The following is an 18,290-nucleotide window of genomic DNA, read 5'->3' on the forward strand; positions in this document are numbered from 1 at the left end:
GCAGACACAAAAATAGAGAATCGTTCCATTATCATCTAGATATGTCCAAGTAGATCCCATTCACTGCAACACCCTGATATATACTTCTACTTACTTCTTCATAGAATGCGATTGTTAGTTTGACATGATCTATGTATCATAAAACCGGGCTGTTTTTTGCTAATCACAAGGTTCCAATTAATTCTTGAATATTATCCCTTAATAACCCATCAAATACCTTCCCAGTCACAGAAGTTAAGCTCACAGGTCTATAATTTCCTGTCAATGAATATAGTAACCACATGTGCCTTCCTTCAATACTCTGGTGCAAATCCTGAAAGAAAAGAATCCTGAAAGATTAAAAAAAAAGGTACCTTATTTCCACACTTCATAACTATCTGTGGGTGAATACTGTCAGGCCCCAGAGCTTTGTTTACATTAACTTTCTTTAGTTGCTGCAGCACAGTGTAAAATGGAAGATGTGTTCAGTAAAATGGAGGCCTGGCTGTAACAAAAATATACCCCAACACGCAGGATTCAACTCGACAAAAGACAACACAGAGGAGAGATACGTCTACCGGACCTTAGAATGGCCGGACTCGACGTATATGAGAGGAGACAGAGTCAGGAACGATCCGAGGTCAAGGGCACAGAGAGACAGCGTAAACTAGGACTAGCCGGGGTCTGGTACACAGTTAACAGCAAGCCGGTGTTCTATCAAAAAACCCTACCCCGTGAAAATTCCCTACCCTCGTCACTTCCGGTGACGCAGCCGCACCGGAAGTGACCCTCATCCAATGGAGGAGGAGGGTGTGCGCCGCCGCGCAAGCGCACACCAACTAGGTAGGGATTTTTCACGGGGTAGGGGAAATGAATGCAACAGTGCGCACGCGCGGCAAAGTACTCCCGTCGGAGGTACAGCGCGCGTGCGCACGAGTTGCAAGGGAGCGCTTCACAAACCGCGCATGCGCAGTATAGGGGTAGGGAAATTTGATGGCTATTAGCCCTGTGAAATCTCCCTACCCCTATACTGCGCATGCGCGGACTCATCATCAGATTAAAGCCTCTCCCTGCTCCCAACACTCTCAGCCATCCAAGATTGAGGGTGAAGTATGGTGGGACGGTGGGTGTTTATGTGCATCATATTGGGGGGTCTGTGCAGACCCCCAATTCTGCACAGACCCCCCAATTCTGCGCAGACCCCCCCAATATAATGCACATAAACACCCACCGTCCCACCATAATTCACCCTCAATCTTGGATGGCTGAGAGTGTTGGGAGCAGGGAGAGGCTTTAATCCGACGATCAGAGTTCGCGCATGCGCAGTATAGGGGTAGGGAGATCTCACAGGGCTAATAGCCATCAAAATTCCCTACCCCTATACTGCACACGCGCGAACTCTGATCGTCGGATTAAAGCCTCTCTCCCTTGCCACTAGTGCGCACGCGCGCTGTACCTCCGACGGGAGTACTTTGCCACGCGTGCGCACTGTGGCGTTAATTTCCCCTACCCCGTGAAAAATCCCTACCTAGCCTAGTTGTTGTGCGCTTGCGCGGCGGCGCACACCCTCCTCCTCCATTGGATGAGGGTCACTTCCGGTGCGGCTGCGTCACCGGAAGTGACGAGGGTAGGGAATTTTCACGGGGTAGGGTTTTTTGATAGAACACCGGCGAACAGATAAGGATAAAGAGATAACGTAGTCAGAAACAAAGCCAAGGTTAATACGAAAGAACACAACTGAACACAACAAGCGCTAAAGGGAACTGAAACAGAAACCACGATAGGGCAGGGAGTAAGGGAGAGGTAAGTTTAAATAGCTTCTAAACTAATGTGATTGGCTCCTGTCATATCCACACCCCCAAAAGGTAAGTGTATGGGGAGTGTGGCATGACAGGGGCCAATGGGAGCCTTTTGGCAATTTAGGCTCCCACTGTCTCTTTAAGAGCGCGCCCGAGACTCGCGGCGCGCTCTTAGATTCAGGCGGGACACGTGACCGCTTCTCGCGGTCACTGCCCGCCTTCCTATTGAAGCGGTCGGATGAGCCGCACGCGGCTCGTGCAGCAGCAGGACCGCGCGCGGCTCAAAGAGAGGACCGCGGCCGGCCCCTGGATTAGGTAAGTAACGCTACACTGGCAGTGTAAAATGGAAGATGTGTTCAGTAAAATGGAGGTCTGGCAGTGTAAAATGGAAGATGTGTTCGGTAAAATGGAGGTCTGGCAGTGTAAAATGGAAGATGTGTTCGGTAAAATGGAGGTCTGGCAGTGTAAAATGGAAGATGTGTTCGGTAAAATGGAGGTCTGGCAGTGTAAAATGGAAGATGTGTTCAGTAAAATGGAGGCCTGGCAGTGTAAAATGGAAGATGTGTTCAGTAACATGGAGGCCTGGCAGTGTAAAATGGAAGATGTGTTCAGTAAAATGGAGGTCTGGCAGTGTAAAATGGAAAATGTGTTCAGTAAAATGGAGGTCTGGCAGTGTAAAATGGAAGATGTGTTGGGTAAAATGGAGGTCTGGCAGCGTAAAATGGAAGATGTTTTCGGTAAAATGGAGGTCTGGCAGTGTAAAATGGTAGATGTGTTCGGTAAAATGGAGGCCTGGCAGCGTAAAATGGAAGATGTGTTCGGTAAAATGGAGGATGGCAGTGTAAAATGGAAGATGTGTTCGGTAAAATAGAGGTCTGGCAGTGTAAAATGGAAGATGTGTTCGGTAAAATAGAGGTATGGCAGTGTAATATGGAAGATGTGTTCGGTAAAATGGAGGTCTGGCAGTGTAAAATGGAAAATGTGTTCGGTAAAATGGAGTACAATTATTGAAAATGGAAGATATGTGTGACGGAATGCCTGCCACCCCGACTGGGTGCCTTCGTTAAACGATGCTCCTAGTGCTCGCCAAGGACCATCAGCAACGCACTTGACACCATAACCACCGCAAAACCCACAAACCACTGCAGCTTGGTTGGGGTTTTTCCATCATCCACCCACCCTGGACCCCAGACCAGGCTTCAGCTTCCAGTGGGTGAACCTCTCCTTAGTCCAGAGAGCGAAACAGGAACAGGAAAAGCTCTTACAAGAGCTAGTGATTCTACTCTGGGGAGTATTGTGATTATAGCAATCCCCAGAGGGTGGTTCTCCAATCCCCCAAACATGAGCCAAGACTTCATGAAGGGTAAAACAGGTCTGAAGGTTTATTGAACAGCTTGAGTTTTTATACAGTTTTTCCCCACAAGGTTGACGCCCAGGTGAACCTTGTGGGGCACAGGACACAGAATTAACAAACCAATAAAAACAGAGTGTACAGAGTGTACACAATCCCTCCCCTCCGCCTGTGATACAATTAACAAAGACAATGGGCTAACTCAATTAACTCTAAACTGAAAAAAACATACATTTTTACAAACCCCAAAATACAACATATCCCCACATCCCCTGAGAGCCCCGATCTGGGTGAACAACATATCCAAAAATCACGCAGATCGGTTCAGGGGTTCAGGAATTTCCTGGAAGTCTTATTTTTGCCCCACGTGCACATGGTCCCATGCCCAAAACAGTTCCATACACTTTAAGATGGCCGCCGCCACATGTTTGAATCTGTTCCAGTTAAAAGTCCAAAGGGCAGAAACAGTACTTTTGAACATGGGTTATCACAGGGCCCATAGTCCCAGGGTAGGAGGTGGGCAAACAGGCCCCTCCAAAAACCAGCGGTGAGGTTGCTTTCGTCACAATATGTAATTGTAATTTGAGGATCTACCTTAGGATATGTCAATGTAAAATGTATTAAAATTGCTCCTACCATTTAATGCATAAAAATAAAACCCAACAGACAAAATTCAAGTTAAGACCAATATTTACTATATATATTTATTTATTTATGTATTTATTTATTTATTTTTACAGAGGCAATATACTGCTTTTTCAGACTGCTTTAATACGGTTACATTTATTCTGTCCAGGCGAGATGATTATTTCCTTTTTTCTTCTTGTTTTCTTTTTTTTCTACATTTATTTTTTTCAGGAAAAAAGACCTATTGAAAAAAAGACGGCATATTTTACAGTTAATTCTATATTTTGCTGCAATCTTGCTCAAACTAAGATTTGTATCTATTTATTTAATAGAATGCATTAACAGAGTAATCCCTGGTTCTGTGTGTTTGCAATGCCAGACGTATTCTTCTGAAAATAGGGTAATATACTCACAGTAATCATTTCAGTTCCTAAACTTCTAAGCATCGACCGTTCCCTTTTTCAGCAGAGCAAGTCTCATTGTCACCACAAGCAAACGCCTCACAGGCGACATTCCCGCCATCTTTGCAAGTGCATTTCTTGCGACAGCCTGGCAATATTAAAAATTCTTCGGCCTAAGAAAATATTTTGAAAATAATAATTATTACAATTTATAATTTAAACAATAGATTTTGTGGTGTTATGGCACAAAATGTGAAATTCACTTTAAATTCCAGACAGTTCCCACTATAGTAAGACAATATATCTGTTTATTGTTTGTGTTTTTTAGTTCCACTATACTTTTCATTCCCTGAGAGCTAGAGGCTGATTATGGTTTAACGGGCATTTTGTTTCAGTGGATAAGTGTTCGTACACGTTGATATCCTGGAATGGAACATGAATAGAACTTTATTGTTAACAAGAAAAAAAAGACTTTTAAAAACAGAAGTTAAAATATCCCGTCAGCTTCGTAAGAAGGGTGGTTCACACAATACTTTTATTTTCTTAAAGGGACACTATAGTCACCTGAACAACTTTAGCTTAATGAAGCAGTTTTGGTGTATTGAACATGCCCCTGCAGCCTCACTGCTCAATCCTCTGCCATTTAGGAGTTAAATCCCTTTGTTTATGAACCCTAGTCACACCTCCCTGCATGTGACTTGCACAGCCTTCCATAAACACTTCCTGTAAAGAGAGCCCTATTTAGGCTTTCCTTACTGCAAGTTCTGTTTAATTAAGATTTTCTTATCCCCTGCTATGTTAATAGCTTGCTAGACCCTGCAAGAGCCTCCTGTATGTGATTAAAGTTCAATTTAGAGATTGAGATACAATTATTTAAGGTAAATTACATCTGTTTGAAAGTGAAACCAGTTTTCTATTCATGCAGGCTCTGTCAATCATAGCCAGGGGAGGTGTGGCTAGGGCTGCATAAACAGAAACAAAGTGATTTAACTCCTAAATGACAGTGCATTGAGCAGTGAAATTGCAGGGAATGATCTATACACTAAAACTGCTTTATTTAGCTAAAGTCATTTAGGGGACTATAGTGTTCCTTTAAGTTAAAATATATTCTGATTTCAAACACAGCGACTAAAATAAGTTCAAACACCAGCGTTTTACAATAATGACCGAGATGTCCAAATTTTATTTACCTTTAGACCCCATTACATATACAGCCTTGTTTACCTTTATAACCCATTATATACACAGCCACGTTTACCTTTATAACCCATTATATACACAGCCACGTTTACCTTTATAACCCATTATATACACAGCCACGTTTACCTTTATAACCCATTATATACACAGCCACATTTACCTTTATAACCCATTATATACACAGCCACGTTTACCTTTATAACCCATTATATACACAGCCACATTTACCTTTATTACCCATTACATACACAGCCACGTTTACCTTTATTACCCATTATATACACAGCCACGTTTACCTTTATTACCCATTATATACACAGCCACGTTTACCTTTATTACCCATTATATACACAGCCACGTTTACCTTTATTACCCATTATATACACAGCCACATTTACCTTTAGATAGAATCCATTATATACACAGCCACGTTTACCTTTATAACCCATTATATACACAGCCACATTTACCTTTATAACCCATTATATACACAGCCACGTTTACCTTTAGATAGAATCCATTATATACACAGCCACGTTTACCTTTAGATAGAATCCATTATATACACAGCCACGTTTACCTTTATAACCCATTATATACACAGCCACGTTTACCTTTAGATAGAATCCGTTATATACACAGCCACGTTTATCTTTAGATAGAATCCGTTATATACAAAGCCACGTTTACCTTTAGATAGAATCCATTATATACACAGCCACGTTTACCTTTAGATAGAACCCATTATATACACAGCCACGTTTACCATTAGATAGAATCCATTATATACACAGCCACGTTTACCTTTAGATAGAATCCGTTATATACACAGCCACGTTTACCTTTAGATAGAACCCATTATATACACAGCCACGTTTACCTTTAGATAGAATCCATTATATACACAGCCACGTTTACCTTTAGATAGAATCCGTTATATACACAGCCACGTTTACCTTTAGGTAGAATCCATTATATACACAGCCACGTTTACCTTTATAACCCATTATATACACAGCCACGTTTACCTTTAGATAGAATCCGTTATATACACAGCCACGTTTATCTTTAGATAGAATCCATTATATACACAGCCACGTTTACCTTTAGATAGAATCCGTTATATACACAGCCACGTTTACCTTTAGATAGAATCCATTATATACACAGCCACGTTTACCTTTAGATAGAATCCATTATATACACAGCCACGTTTACCTTTAGATAGAATCCATTATATACACAGCCACGTTTACCTTTAGATAGAATCCATTATATACACAGCCACGTTTACCTTTATAACCCATTATATACAAAGCCACGTTTACCTTTAGATAGAATCCGTTATATACACAGCCACATTTACCTTTAGATAGAATCCGTTATATACACAGCCACGTTTACCTTTAGATAGAACCCATTATATACACAGCCACGTTTACCTTTAGATAGAATCCGTTATATACACAGCCACGTTTACCTTTAGATAGAATCCATTATATACACAGCCACGTTTACCTTTAGATAGAATCCATTATATACACAGCCACGTTTACCTTTATAACCCATTATATACACAGCCACGTTTACCTTTAGATAGAATCCATTATATACACAGCCACGTTTACCTTTAGATAGAATCCGTTATATACACAGCCACGTTTACCTTTAGATAGAATCCATTATATACACAGCCACGTTTACCTTTATAACCCATTATATACACAGCCACGTTTACCTTTAGATAGAATCCGTTATATACACAGCCACGTTTATCTTTAGATAGAATCCATTATATACACAGCCACGTTTACCTTTAGATAGAATCCGTTATATACACAGCCACGTTTACCTTTAGATAGAATCCATTATATACACAGCCACGTTTACCTTTAGATAGAATCCATTATATACACAGCCACGTTTACCTTTAGATAGAATCCATTATATACACAGCCACGTTTACCTTTAGATAGAATCCATTATATACACAGCCACGTTTACCTTTATAACCCATTATATACAAAGCCACGTTTACCTTTAGATAGAATCCGTTATATACACAGCCACATTTACCTTTAGATAGAATCCGTTATATACACAGCCACGTTTACCTTTAGATAGAACCCATTATATACACAGCCACGTTTACCTTTAGATAGAATCCGTTATATACACAGCCACGTTTACCTTTAGATAGAATCCATTATATACACAGCCACGTTTACCTTTAGATAGAATCCATTATATACACAGCCACGTTTACCTTTATAACCCATTATATACACAGCCACGTTTACCTTTAGATAGAATCCATTATATACACAGCCACGTTTACCTTTAGATAGAATCCGTTATATACACAGCCACATTTACCTTTATAACCCATTATATACACAGCCACGTTTACTTTATAACCCATTATATACACAGCCACGTTTACCATTAGATAGAACGCATTATATACACAGCCACGTTTACCTTTAGATAGAATCCATTATATACACAGCCACGTTTACCTTTAGATAGAATCCGTTATATACACAGCCACATTTACCTTTATAACCCATTATATACACAGCCACGTTTACTTTATACAAGAAAAAGTGTAGAGTAGGTTAGCGCTAATAATATTCAAAGGAGGCAGCAACCTTACAGAGGGTCACCCTCTAACCCTCTGGGATAAGGATGTACAGGAAAAAATGGGAGAAAAGGCTGCGCCAAGAGATACAATAAAATAAGTCCAAATAAAAATATAAAAAGGATATATATAAATATATATAAAAGTCAATATAAAAAGGAGGATAAATGTCTATGTTGCGCTGGTGTTCTCTCTTCTTATGATGCTTTGGATCCTCCCGTGATATGTAAAATATAAAAGGGAAAAGGACCAATGGTGCAGATTGTGGGGTACGTGGAAAATGAAGAATAAAGATGTAATAAACTCACATTTGTATGAGCTATAACCAGCTCAGGTGGAATGGACGTTCTGCAGTATAATCCCTGCTAGTAGGATATCAGGAAATTCTGATCCACTGGTGCTGTCCAATTCTCAGGAGAAGGGAGAAAAATATATAACAGATAGTGCTCTCTGAAGATAAGATGTGGTATATACAAAACAAAATAAATATACTCACAGTATACAGTGCAGATGACACTGCACTTGAGATATGGCATGGGTGGTATAATCCCCACCTTAGGATATATAAAATGCCAGGAAAGGATAATATAAAATTGGAGTGATAAAAATATATATAATAAAAATATGAATGGCACAGAGATAAAGCCAAACGTAATTTATTATTAAAAGTATACAATAAAATCCATTAACGCGTTTCACCTCAAGGGTTTTATCAAAATGGAATAACATTTAAAACCTGGCAAGAATAAAATATATATAGGTGCACTGTTACTTTAAAAACGGTGCCAAACATAGCATCAATTAACATTAGCCAATCACAGTTAGGCATAATACATATGAAGGATACAGCTTATAATACTATTAAGAATAGGTATATTCTAAAAGTTTGGTGTGTGCCAGACATAATAGGCAGAAGAAAAATGGAAAACGAAGCTATATAGCTTGTATAATATTAGATTGTATTTACACTCTAGTGCGTGAGTGTAAATACAATCTAATATTATACAAGCTATATAGCTTCGTTTTCCATTTTTCTTCTGCCTATTATGTCTGGCACACACCAAACTTTTAGAATATACCTATTCTTAATAGTATTATAAGCTGTATCCTTCATATGTATTATGCCTAACTGTGATTGGCTAATGTTAATTGATGCTATGTTTGGCGCCGTTTTTAAAGTAACAGTGCACCTATATATATTTTATTCTTGCCAGGTTTTAAATGTTATTCCATTTTGATAAAACCCATGAGGTGAAACGCGTTAATGGATTTTATTGTATACTTTTAATAATAAATTACGTTTGGCTTTATCTCTGTGCCATTCATATTTTTATTATATATATTTTTATCACTCCAATTTTATATTATCCTTTCCTGGCATTTTATATATCCTAAGGTGGGGATTATACCACCCACGCCATATCTCAAGTGCAGTGTCATCTGCACTGTATACTGTGAGTATATTTATTTTGTTTTGTATATACCACATCTTATCTTCAGAGAGCACTATCTGTTATATATTTTTCTCCCTTCTCCTGAGAATTGGACAGCACCAGTGGATCAGAATTTCCTGATATCCTACTAGCAGGGATTATACTGCAGAACGTCCATTCCACCTGAGCTGGTTATAGCTCATACAAATGTGAGTTTATTACATCTTTATTCTTCATTTTCCACGTACCCCACAATCTGCACCATTGGTCCTTTTCCCTTTTATATTTTACATATCACGGGAGGATCCAAAGCATCATAAGAAGAGAGAACACCAGCGCAACATAGACATTTATCCTCCTTTTTATATTGACTTTTATATATATATTTATATATATATCCTTTTTATATTTTTATTTGGACTTACGTTTACTTTATAACCCATTATATACACAGCCACGTTTACCATTAGATAGAACGCATTATATACACAGCCACGTTTACCTTTAGATAGAATCCATTATATACACAGCCACGTTTACCTTTAGATAGAATCCATTATATACACAGCCACGTTTACCTTTAGATAGAATCCATTATATACAAAGCCACGTTTACCTTTAGATAGAATCCGTTATATACACAGCCACGTTTACCTTTATTACCCATTATATACACAGCCACGTTTACCTTTATAACCCATTATATACACAGCCACGTTTACCTTTAGATAGAATCCATTATATACACAACCACGTTTACTTTATAACCCATTATATACACAGCCACGTTTACCTTTAGATAAAATCCATTATATACACAGCCACGTTTACCTTTAGATAGAATCCATTATATACACAGCCACGTTTACCTTTAGATAGAACCCGTTATATACACAGCCACGTTTACCTTTAGATAGAATCCGTTATATACACAGCCACGTTTACCTTTAGATAGAATCCGTTATATACACAGCCACGTTTACCTTTAGATAGAATCCATTATATACACAGCCACGTTTACCTTTAGATAAAATCCATTATATACACAGCCACGTTTACCTTTAGATAGAACCCATTATATACACAGCCACGTTTACCTTTATAACTCATTATATACACAGCCACGTTTACCTTTAGATAGAATCCATTATATACACAGCCACGTTTACTTTTAGATAGAACCTGTTATATACACAGCCACGTTTACCTTTAGATAGAATCCATTATATACACAGCCACATTTACCTTTAGATTTAATCCGTTATATACACAGCCACGTTTACCTTTATAACCCATTATATACACAGCCACGTTTACCTTTAGATAGAACCCATTATATACACAGCCACGTTTACCTTTAGATAGAATCCATTATATACAAAGCCACGTTTACCTTTATAACCCATTATATACACAGCCACGTTTACCTTTAGATAGAATCCATTATATACACAGCCACGTTTACCTTTAGATAGAACCCGTTATATACACAGCCACGTTTACCTTTAGATAGAATCCGTTATATACACAGCCACGTTTACCTTTAGATAGAATCCATTATATACACAGCCACGTTTACCTTTAGATAAAATCCATTATATACACAGCCACGTTTACCTTTAGATAGAACCCATTATATACACAGCCACGTTTACCTTTATAACCCAATATATACACAGCCACGTTTACCTTTAGATAGAATCCATTATATACACAGCCACGTTTACTTTTAGATAGAACCCGTTATATACACAGCCACGTTTACCTTTAGATAGAATCCATTATATACACAGCCACATTTACCTTTAGATTAAATCCGTTATATACACAGCCACGTTTACCTTTATAACCCATTATATACACAGCCACGTTTACCTTTAGATAGAACCCATTATATACACAGCCACGTTTACCTTTAGATAGAATCCATTATATACACAGCCACGTTTACCTTTATAACCCATTATATACACAGCCACGTTTACCTTTAGATAGAATCCGTTATATACACAGCCACATTTGTCCCCAGATACGCATTGTTCTCCATTGAAATGCTCCCCATCACTGCACGAACATCCCTCAAAACACCTTGAAGTGCAGGTACTTGATCCAGTCATTACAGCACATGTCTGATCACAGCTGTGCATGCATTCATCATAATGCCCACTGATGCAGGTGTACGCTGTGAGAACAATTAGATGATATTAATTAAACCAGTACTCATTAATTGATTAATCACAATATAGATACTCCCAATCGTACATGGTACTGAACTGAAAGCCAGATTGCTTCATAAGGGAATATGTTACAATTCCCTTGGTGTACATCAGGAGAATTGAGATAACAACGTTGAATCAGTCGCGTTATATAGAGATATAGAGATATAGAGATAGAGATAGAGTTTCCACAGATAGCTGAAGGGCAATAAATCTATAAAGTTTAGCATTAATGATTCCATGTAGCATGCAAAATATCCTCTCGCAGGTAATGTCACTTGTCACCCATGTAGGAGGAGGGACATCCCAAAGGTTGGATGAAGGAGTATGTGGGTGCATGAAGGGAGAGCCTTGCCGTCACACATCGCCATTATGGAATGCATGCTGAAGACAAACGCGATCTATGCACAGAATTAACATTAGCAGCTAACTAACCCCAATCAAAAGTGATATAGGACAGAGCCGAGCCCCGACATGCTCAACAAACTGCCTGTTTCAGTACTCTTAGCATGGTCTTAATCATGGTCCTAATGCCCTAAGTATAGTGCAAGTGGGTCTAATAATGGACTTATGACAGAAGCTCCCATGCCATGGCCTTTTGGAGAGTCCTAAAGGCCAACCTCTCCCTCACAGACTATGAACCTGGTGCCAAGAGTCCCTAAGAGAGGTGTGTGACAGCAGCAATCAATGGACAAACGATTCGTTGTTACTGGATAAGTCTGCTGCGCCCTCTGCTGACTGACTAGAAGTGTGTTCATTTGCATGAGACTTGTATGCAAATGAGAGCAACAAAATAATTAGCTAAATGTATATATTGTTATTTTTTATTGTATTTGAAAATTGTATTGGTATTATATAGTTCATGTATTCATTGTAATTGCTTGTTTGATATATGCTGTTTGTATTTGTATTTTAGTGAAAGAAACTGCAGAGGAATAGGCAGAGGGGACGATACCTGCCTGGAAGGAGAGCTGCAGGGGAATAGGCAGAGGGGACGATACCTGCCTGGAAGGAGAGCTGCAGAGGAATAGGCAGAGGGGACGATACCTGCCTGGAAGAAGGGCTGCAGAGGAATAGGCAGAGGGGACGATACCTGCCTGGAAGGAGAGCTGCAGAAGAATAGGCAGAGGGGACGATACCTGCCTGGAAGAAGGGCTGCAGAGGAATAGGCAGAGGGGACGATACCTGCCTGGAAGGAGAGCTGCAGAGGAATAGGCAGAGGGGACGATAACTGCCTGGAAGGACGGCTGCAGAGGAATAGGCAGAGGAGACGATACCTGCCTGGAAGGAGAGCTGCAGAGGGATAGGCAGAGGGGACGATACCTGCCTGGAAGGAGAGCTGCAGAGGAATAGGCAGAGGGGACGATACCTGCCTGGAGGAAGGGCTGCAGTGTATAAGGGCAGAGGGGATGATACCTGCCTGGAAGAAAGGCTGCAGTGTATGAGGCAGAGGTGGATACCTGCCTACAAGAAGGGCTGCAGGGGAATAGGCAGAGGGGACGATACCTGCCTGGAAGGAGAGCTGCAGAGGAATAGGCAGAGGGGATGGTACCTGCCTGGAAGGAGAGCTGCAGAGGAATAGGCAGAGGGGACGATACCTGCCTGGCAGAAACTGCAGATTAATAGGCAGGGGGGTCGATACCTGCCTGGCAGAAACTGCAGATTAATAGGCAGGGGGGTCGATACCTGTCTGGAAGAAACTGCAGATTAATAGGCAGGGGGGTCGATACCTGTCTGGAAGAAACTGCAGATTAATAGGCAGAGGGGATGATACCTGCCTGGAAGAAACTGCTAGATTAATAGGCAGAGGTGCGTTATCTGCCTAGAAGACAAGTCTGGTCGGGTGGAAGAGTTCCAGAGAGACCCCAGTCAAGCTTCTGTGACTGGGGCTGAAACGTTCCAGGCTCCCTCTCTAAGGACTAGGAAGAGGATTAGGCAGAGGTACTCAGTCGGAGTACAGGAGATCCATCACAGCACTCATGCTGGGTTTTCTACAAACAGTTAGCTGCCCAAGGCAGGGCATAAGGCAACAAAGTCAGCATGGAAAAATAGGACCTTTTACAAATTGGGAGTGTCCCACCAAAATCAGGACTGTTAGGCTGTATGTGTAATTTATCTTAGTGAAACACTGCATGCAAAGACTCCAAGCACCATAACCGCTTCAGATCATGGTCCTTGGAGTAAACATTTAAATCCCTACTTCATCTTTCAAATGTTTGCTGTAATTTCTAGCAGGTAAATGCACAGATATAATAATAGAATAAAAAATGTGGCTTTTAAATTGACACTATTATTCCAGCCTGGTATTTCCAAATGACAATTGTGTTTTTTAGGGGATGTTAAACTTTTTTTTTGGATGGGGTAAATTATCTTTGATATAATCATAGGGATTACTTACGACAAAATGTGTCATTTCTCCAGGGTTCAATTGTTCCTCCTGCCGCTTCACATGCGGACACGTACGCCTGAACATTCATGCACAGAGTGCTGGGTGAATTTTCCTGGCTCATATCGAGGATACAGTTCTTGAAATAGTTTGATGGGTTGACTTTCAAGATGCAATCTTTGAATGGTCCAGTTTTAGATTTCAGTACTCCACACAATCTCTCCTTGCCAAATGCAGCAACTAATTTGGAATTAATAATGAGACAAGTATCTCTACATCCATCCCGGCATATCACCCCTTCCACCGGGATTTTCCAAGAGGCTCCAAAAGTATCCACTGTGCTGGTGAAACTTCCATCAGGAAGCATTAAGTCATCGGTTGTGTCATCATTAAAGTTCCCACAGAGTCCACGGACATTGTTCCAGTAGCTTCCTGTAATCTGAACAATGATCTGGTATTCTGTATCAAAGAGGATTTTCAGCCCGAAGTGTGTCTGTAGGATGATATTCTTCCCTTCCTGGTTTATCCACACTCTCTTACACGGGCAGTTCAATGGAAGATTGTAGACTTGGTTGTTAAGCTAGAGCAGATATTAGAAGAGGTTCTCATTAATTTGACGGATTGGTTTGTCATTCATAAATAGTGATATGATTTAACGCTGCTCTACCTATAGTTCCATCTGACTCTTCTAAGGGAATCCTTACATTTAATGTTATTGGTTTTAATTTATATAAAACGTGGATCATTGGAATGATGGGTCTACAGCTGGTCAATATGTTTATTTTATTTGTTTATTCCCAAAGCACCGAATTGAAGGAAATAAACAAAAAAAATGATATATTCAGACAAGAATAGCTAATTTGGACAAATTATCCTGAATTTTGTAATATCAGTTCATTACAAATAATTGTAAATGAATAATACAAAAATGGCTACTGGTGTTATTCCTGTAGTTTAATGCTCAACTAGGAAGTTAAATCATGTTCACACAATCTGAGAAAATAAATGAATTATCCACACATGAATGAATACAGATATAACATAAGAAGTGTTTGCATTCCTCTTCATCAAATGAGAATGTTTTAGCTTACTTGTTGCTTTTTTGCTATTTTTAAAATCTATTTGCTTTGTTTTTGTAATCATTCACTTTTTCACATTCTATCAGAAACACGACTATAGTTTCACAATAGCTTAATATTTTATTATTATTATTATTATTATTAAATATTATTATTATCTGCTCATCCTTTGGCATCTGTTTTCTTTGTTTTACGTTCCTCGTTCTTATTCTGGGCCATTTTTTTCTTAAATTGTTCTGTTTGTGGCCCCAATGTATAAATCTTCTAACACACAGAACGAGCAAATTGTTTGTCTGCTTCCAGGATTGAGCTAAAATGGGTGAATAAGGGTTGCTCAAACCTAGACACTCTCACAGTTATTCATTAAAATGTCAATTGTGGGGACTCTTAAGGGAATTCAACGTGAATATTTTAGCCTAACATGTGAAACTGACTTTGATTTCATGAAAATTCAAACTTTAGTGAAAAAAAAAAGTCTGTGACCCAAATCGCTAAATGAACGGACACATTCTGAATAAATGTTCCAGCAGTGTTTTACAGAAAATGCCAGCGACCATTCAAGCTTCCTTGGCACTGAAACAAAACTAAAACAAAAAAAGTTGGAGAGTTGCTTTTCTTTCAAATTGAAACAAACTGTCCATCCTCATACTTTCTGTGAATTGGTAAAGAGTTAAGCCATGAATTACATTGAAGGCTGTTGTACCTACCGTTATTTTCCATTTTATTCCCCTTTCCATGATAAATTCATAACCAAATACCAAGACCTTCACTTGTTTTGGTACAATTAATTTTCCTTTTTTTTCATTTTCCACCATCACTGAGAAAGTCTCTAGACGCGAGATTTGGGTAGTGGAGTTTACTAATGTGTAGGAACATGTCCCTTCGTAGTTGTAGGGAAGACCATCAAAGGAAATGTAGTGTGCACCACTGGCAGTGCATTTTGCACAACGGTCTGATGCACATCTCTGGGCGCCATTCACCACCTTGCATTCTTCATTGGGATTACAAGGGAGGTTATCACAGCTTAGAAGTCCATCAGCATGGCACTCACACCATGTTGCACATGACCTGTCCATGTAAAATTTCCGACCCTTTTCGTAGTATTTGCCGTTGAGCACACAACCACATTGGGAAATCGGCACGCATGTATCTCCACTCAGGATGAATCCACTATCACAGTAACATCCTTCAGTGCAAGAAGGTTTGCATGTCTGTGGAGAGGAGAGGTCATAGCACGTTGGGGCACAGCCTGACCCACACAGCTCGTAGTGACTATTCGGGGGGCAAACGAGGCCTGCAGCAGACAGTTTAGAAGATTGTCAACAAAAGTGTTACCAAAGCTACCTGTAAGCATATTGCTAAATTGTGCAGCAGACATTCCAAAACATTTCTATGATTTTTATTTTCTTACATCTGATTGCATCTGAATGCCAGTCTCCCCAATATGTCAATAGATCAAGTGGTTTTATTTCTGGAAATCTCATTTTCTCATTAATCTGCCATAAACAGTTCAGTAGATAATCTGGCAAACGTTGCAAATCCAGTTTTATTTGCCTCTTTCAGTGTATGATATATATATTTTATGAGTTTAAATAGAGTCTCTTTAGTGTTTCCTGGCTCTTTGAAAAAATGGGAGCAGTTTGCAAAAATAACTTCTCAACACTTGGAGGCCAGCTTGTCATTGGCCACACTATTATACAGAATTTATACTCCTGCATAGTGATGTCGCAAACATGAAATTTTCCGTTCGCGAACGGCGAACGCGAACTTCCGCAAATGTTCGCGAACGGGCGAACCTGGCGAACCGCCATAGACTTCAATAGGCAGGCGAATTTTAAAACCCACAGGGACTCTTTCTGGCCACAATTGTGATGGGCCCCCACCCACCTGAGCGGTGGGTGGGGGCCCTAAACAAGAATAGGGGGGGGCTAATGTCCACTCCCTGGCCCCCACCCTGGAGCGGTGGGTGGGGGCCCTAAACACAAATTGGGGGGGACCTAATGTCCTCCTCCCTGGCCCCTACCCCTGAGCGGTGGGTGGGGGCCCTAAATACAAATTGGGGGGGACCTAATGTACTCCCCCCTGGCCTCCACCCCTGAGCGGTGGGTGGGGGCCCTAAACAAAAGTAAGGTGGGAGGACCTAATGTCCTTCCCCCTGGCCCCCACGCCTGAGCGGTGGGTGGGGGCCCTATACAAAAGTAAGGGGGGAGGACCTAATGTCCTCCTCCCTGGACCACACCCCTGAGCGGTGGGTGGGGGCCCTAAATACTAATAAAGGGGGGACCTAATGTCCTCCCCCTGGCCCCCTCCCCTTAGCGGCGGGTGGGGACCCTCAATACCACTAGGGGGGACCTATTGTCCTCCCCCCCGGCCCCCACCCCTGAGCGGCGGGTGGAAGCCCTAAAAAAAATGTCCCCCCCCAGGTGACTAGGGGTCCCCAAACCCCTAGTCACCCCCTCCCCCCAAAAAAATATGATCCCCCTACCTACCCCCTCACCCTAAAAATAAAAAAATAAAAAATAGCTTACCATTCGATGTTTTCTTTCTTCTAAAATCTTCTTTTTCAGCCCCCAAAAAGGGCAAATAAATATCCATAATATCCGACGCAATAAAAAAAAAAAAACGAGCGCAAAAAATAATAATCCATCATTAGGTCCTCCCCCCTTATTTTTGTTTAGGGCCCCCACCCACCGCTCAGGGGTGGGGGCCAGGGGGGAGGACATTAGGTTGTCCCCCCCAAACACAGGTTACTGGCTATGGGGGGATAATGTATAATAAACACAGGTTACTGGCTATGGGGGGATAATGTATAATAAACACAGGTTACTGGCTATGGGGGATAATGTATAATAAACACAGGTTACTGGCTATGGAGGATAATGTATAATAAACACAAAAAAATAATAATAAAAAAAAAATGAATGCAGCTTCAGAATTAATCTAAATTGTATGCTGTCTAGAAGGTGGGAGGGTCTGGGAGGGAGGGTCTGCTGCTGATTGGCTGGAATGTGTCTGCTGACTGTGAGGTACAGGGTCAAAGTTTACTCAATGATAACGAATAGGGGGCGGACCGAATATCGCATATGTTCGCCAATGTGGCGAACGCGAACAAGCTATGTTCGCCAGGAACTATTCACCAGCGAACCGTTCGGGACATCACTACTCCTGCATTGTCAAT

General features: G+C 40.6%; 1 protein-coding gene across 1 annotated transcript in view; it reads right to left on the reverse strand.

Moving 5' to 3' along the window:
• Positions 1–3,937: 3,937 nt before the first annotated feature.
• The window catches only part of LOC134577697 (uncharacterized), a 131,032-nt gene continuing 116,679 nt past the window's right edge, over positions 3,938–18,290 (reverse strand). Inside the window, exons 48-52 of the mRNA XM_063436559.1 lie at positions 15,820–16,406; positions 14,046–14,613; positions 11,417–11,613; positions 4,170–4,330; positions 3,938–3,997 (exon numbers count right to left, since the gene is read on the reverse strand). Of these exons, the coding sequence (XP_063292629.1) occupies positions 4,187–4,330; positions 11,417–11,613; positions 14,046–14,613; positions 15,820–16,406 (1,496 nt within the window). The 3' untranslated portion in view covers positions 3,938–3,997; positions 4,170–4,186. The remainder of the gene's footprint in view (positions 3,998–4,169; positions 4,331–11,416; positions 11,614–14,045; positions 14,614–15,819; positions 16,407–18,290) is intronic.

Source organism: Pelobates fuscus, chromosome 11 (genome assembly GCF_036172605.1).
Source record: "Pelobates fuscus isolate aPelFus1 chromosome 11, aPelFus1.pri, whole genome shotgun sequence".
Taxonomy (NCBI): Eukaryota; Metazoa; Chordata; class Amphibia; order Anura; family Pelobatidae; genus Pelobates; species Pelobates fuscus.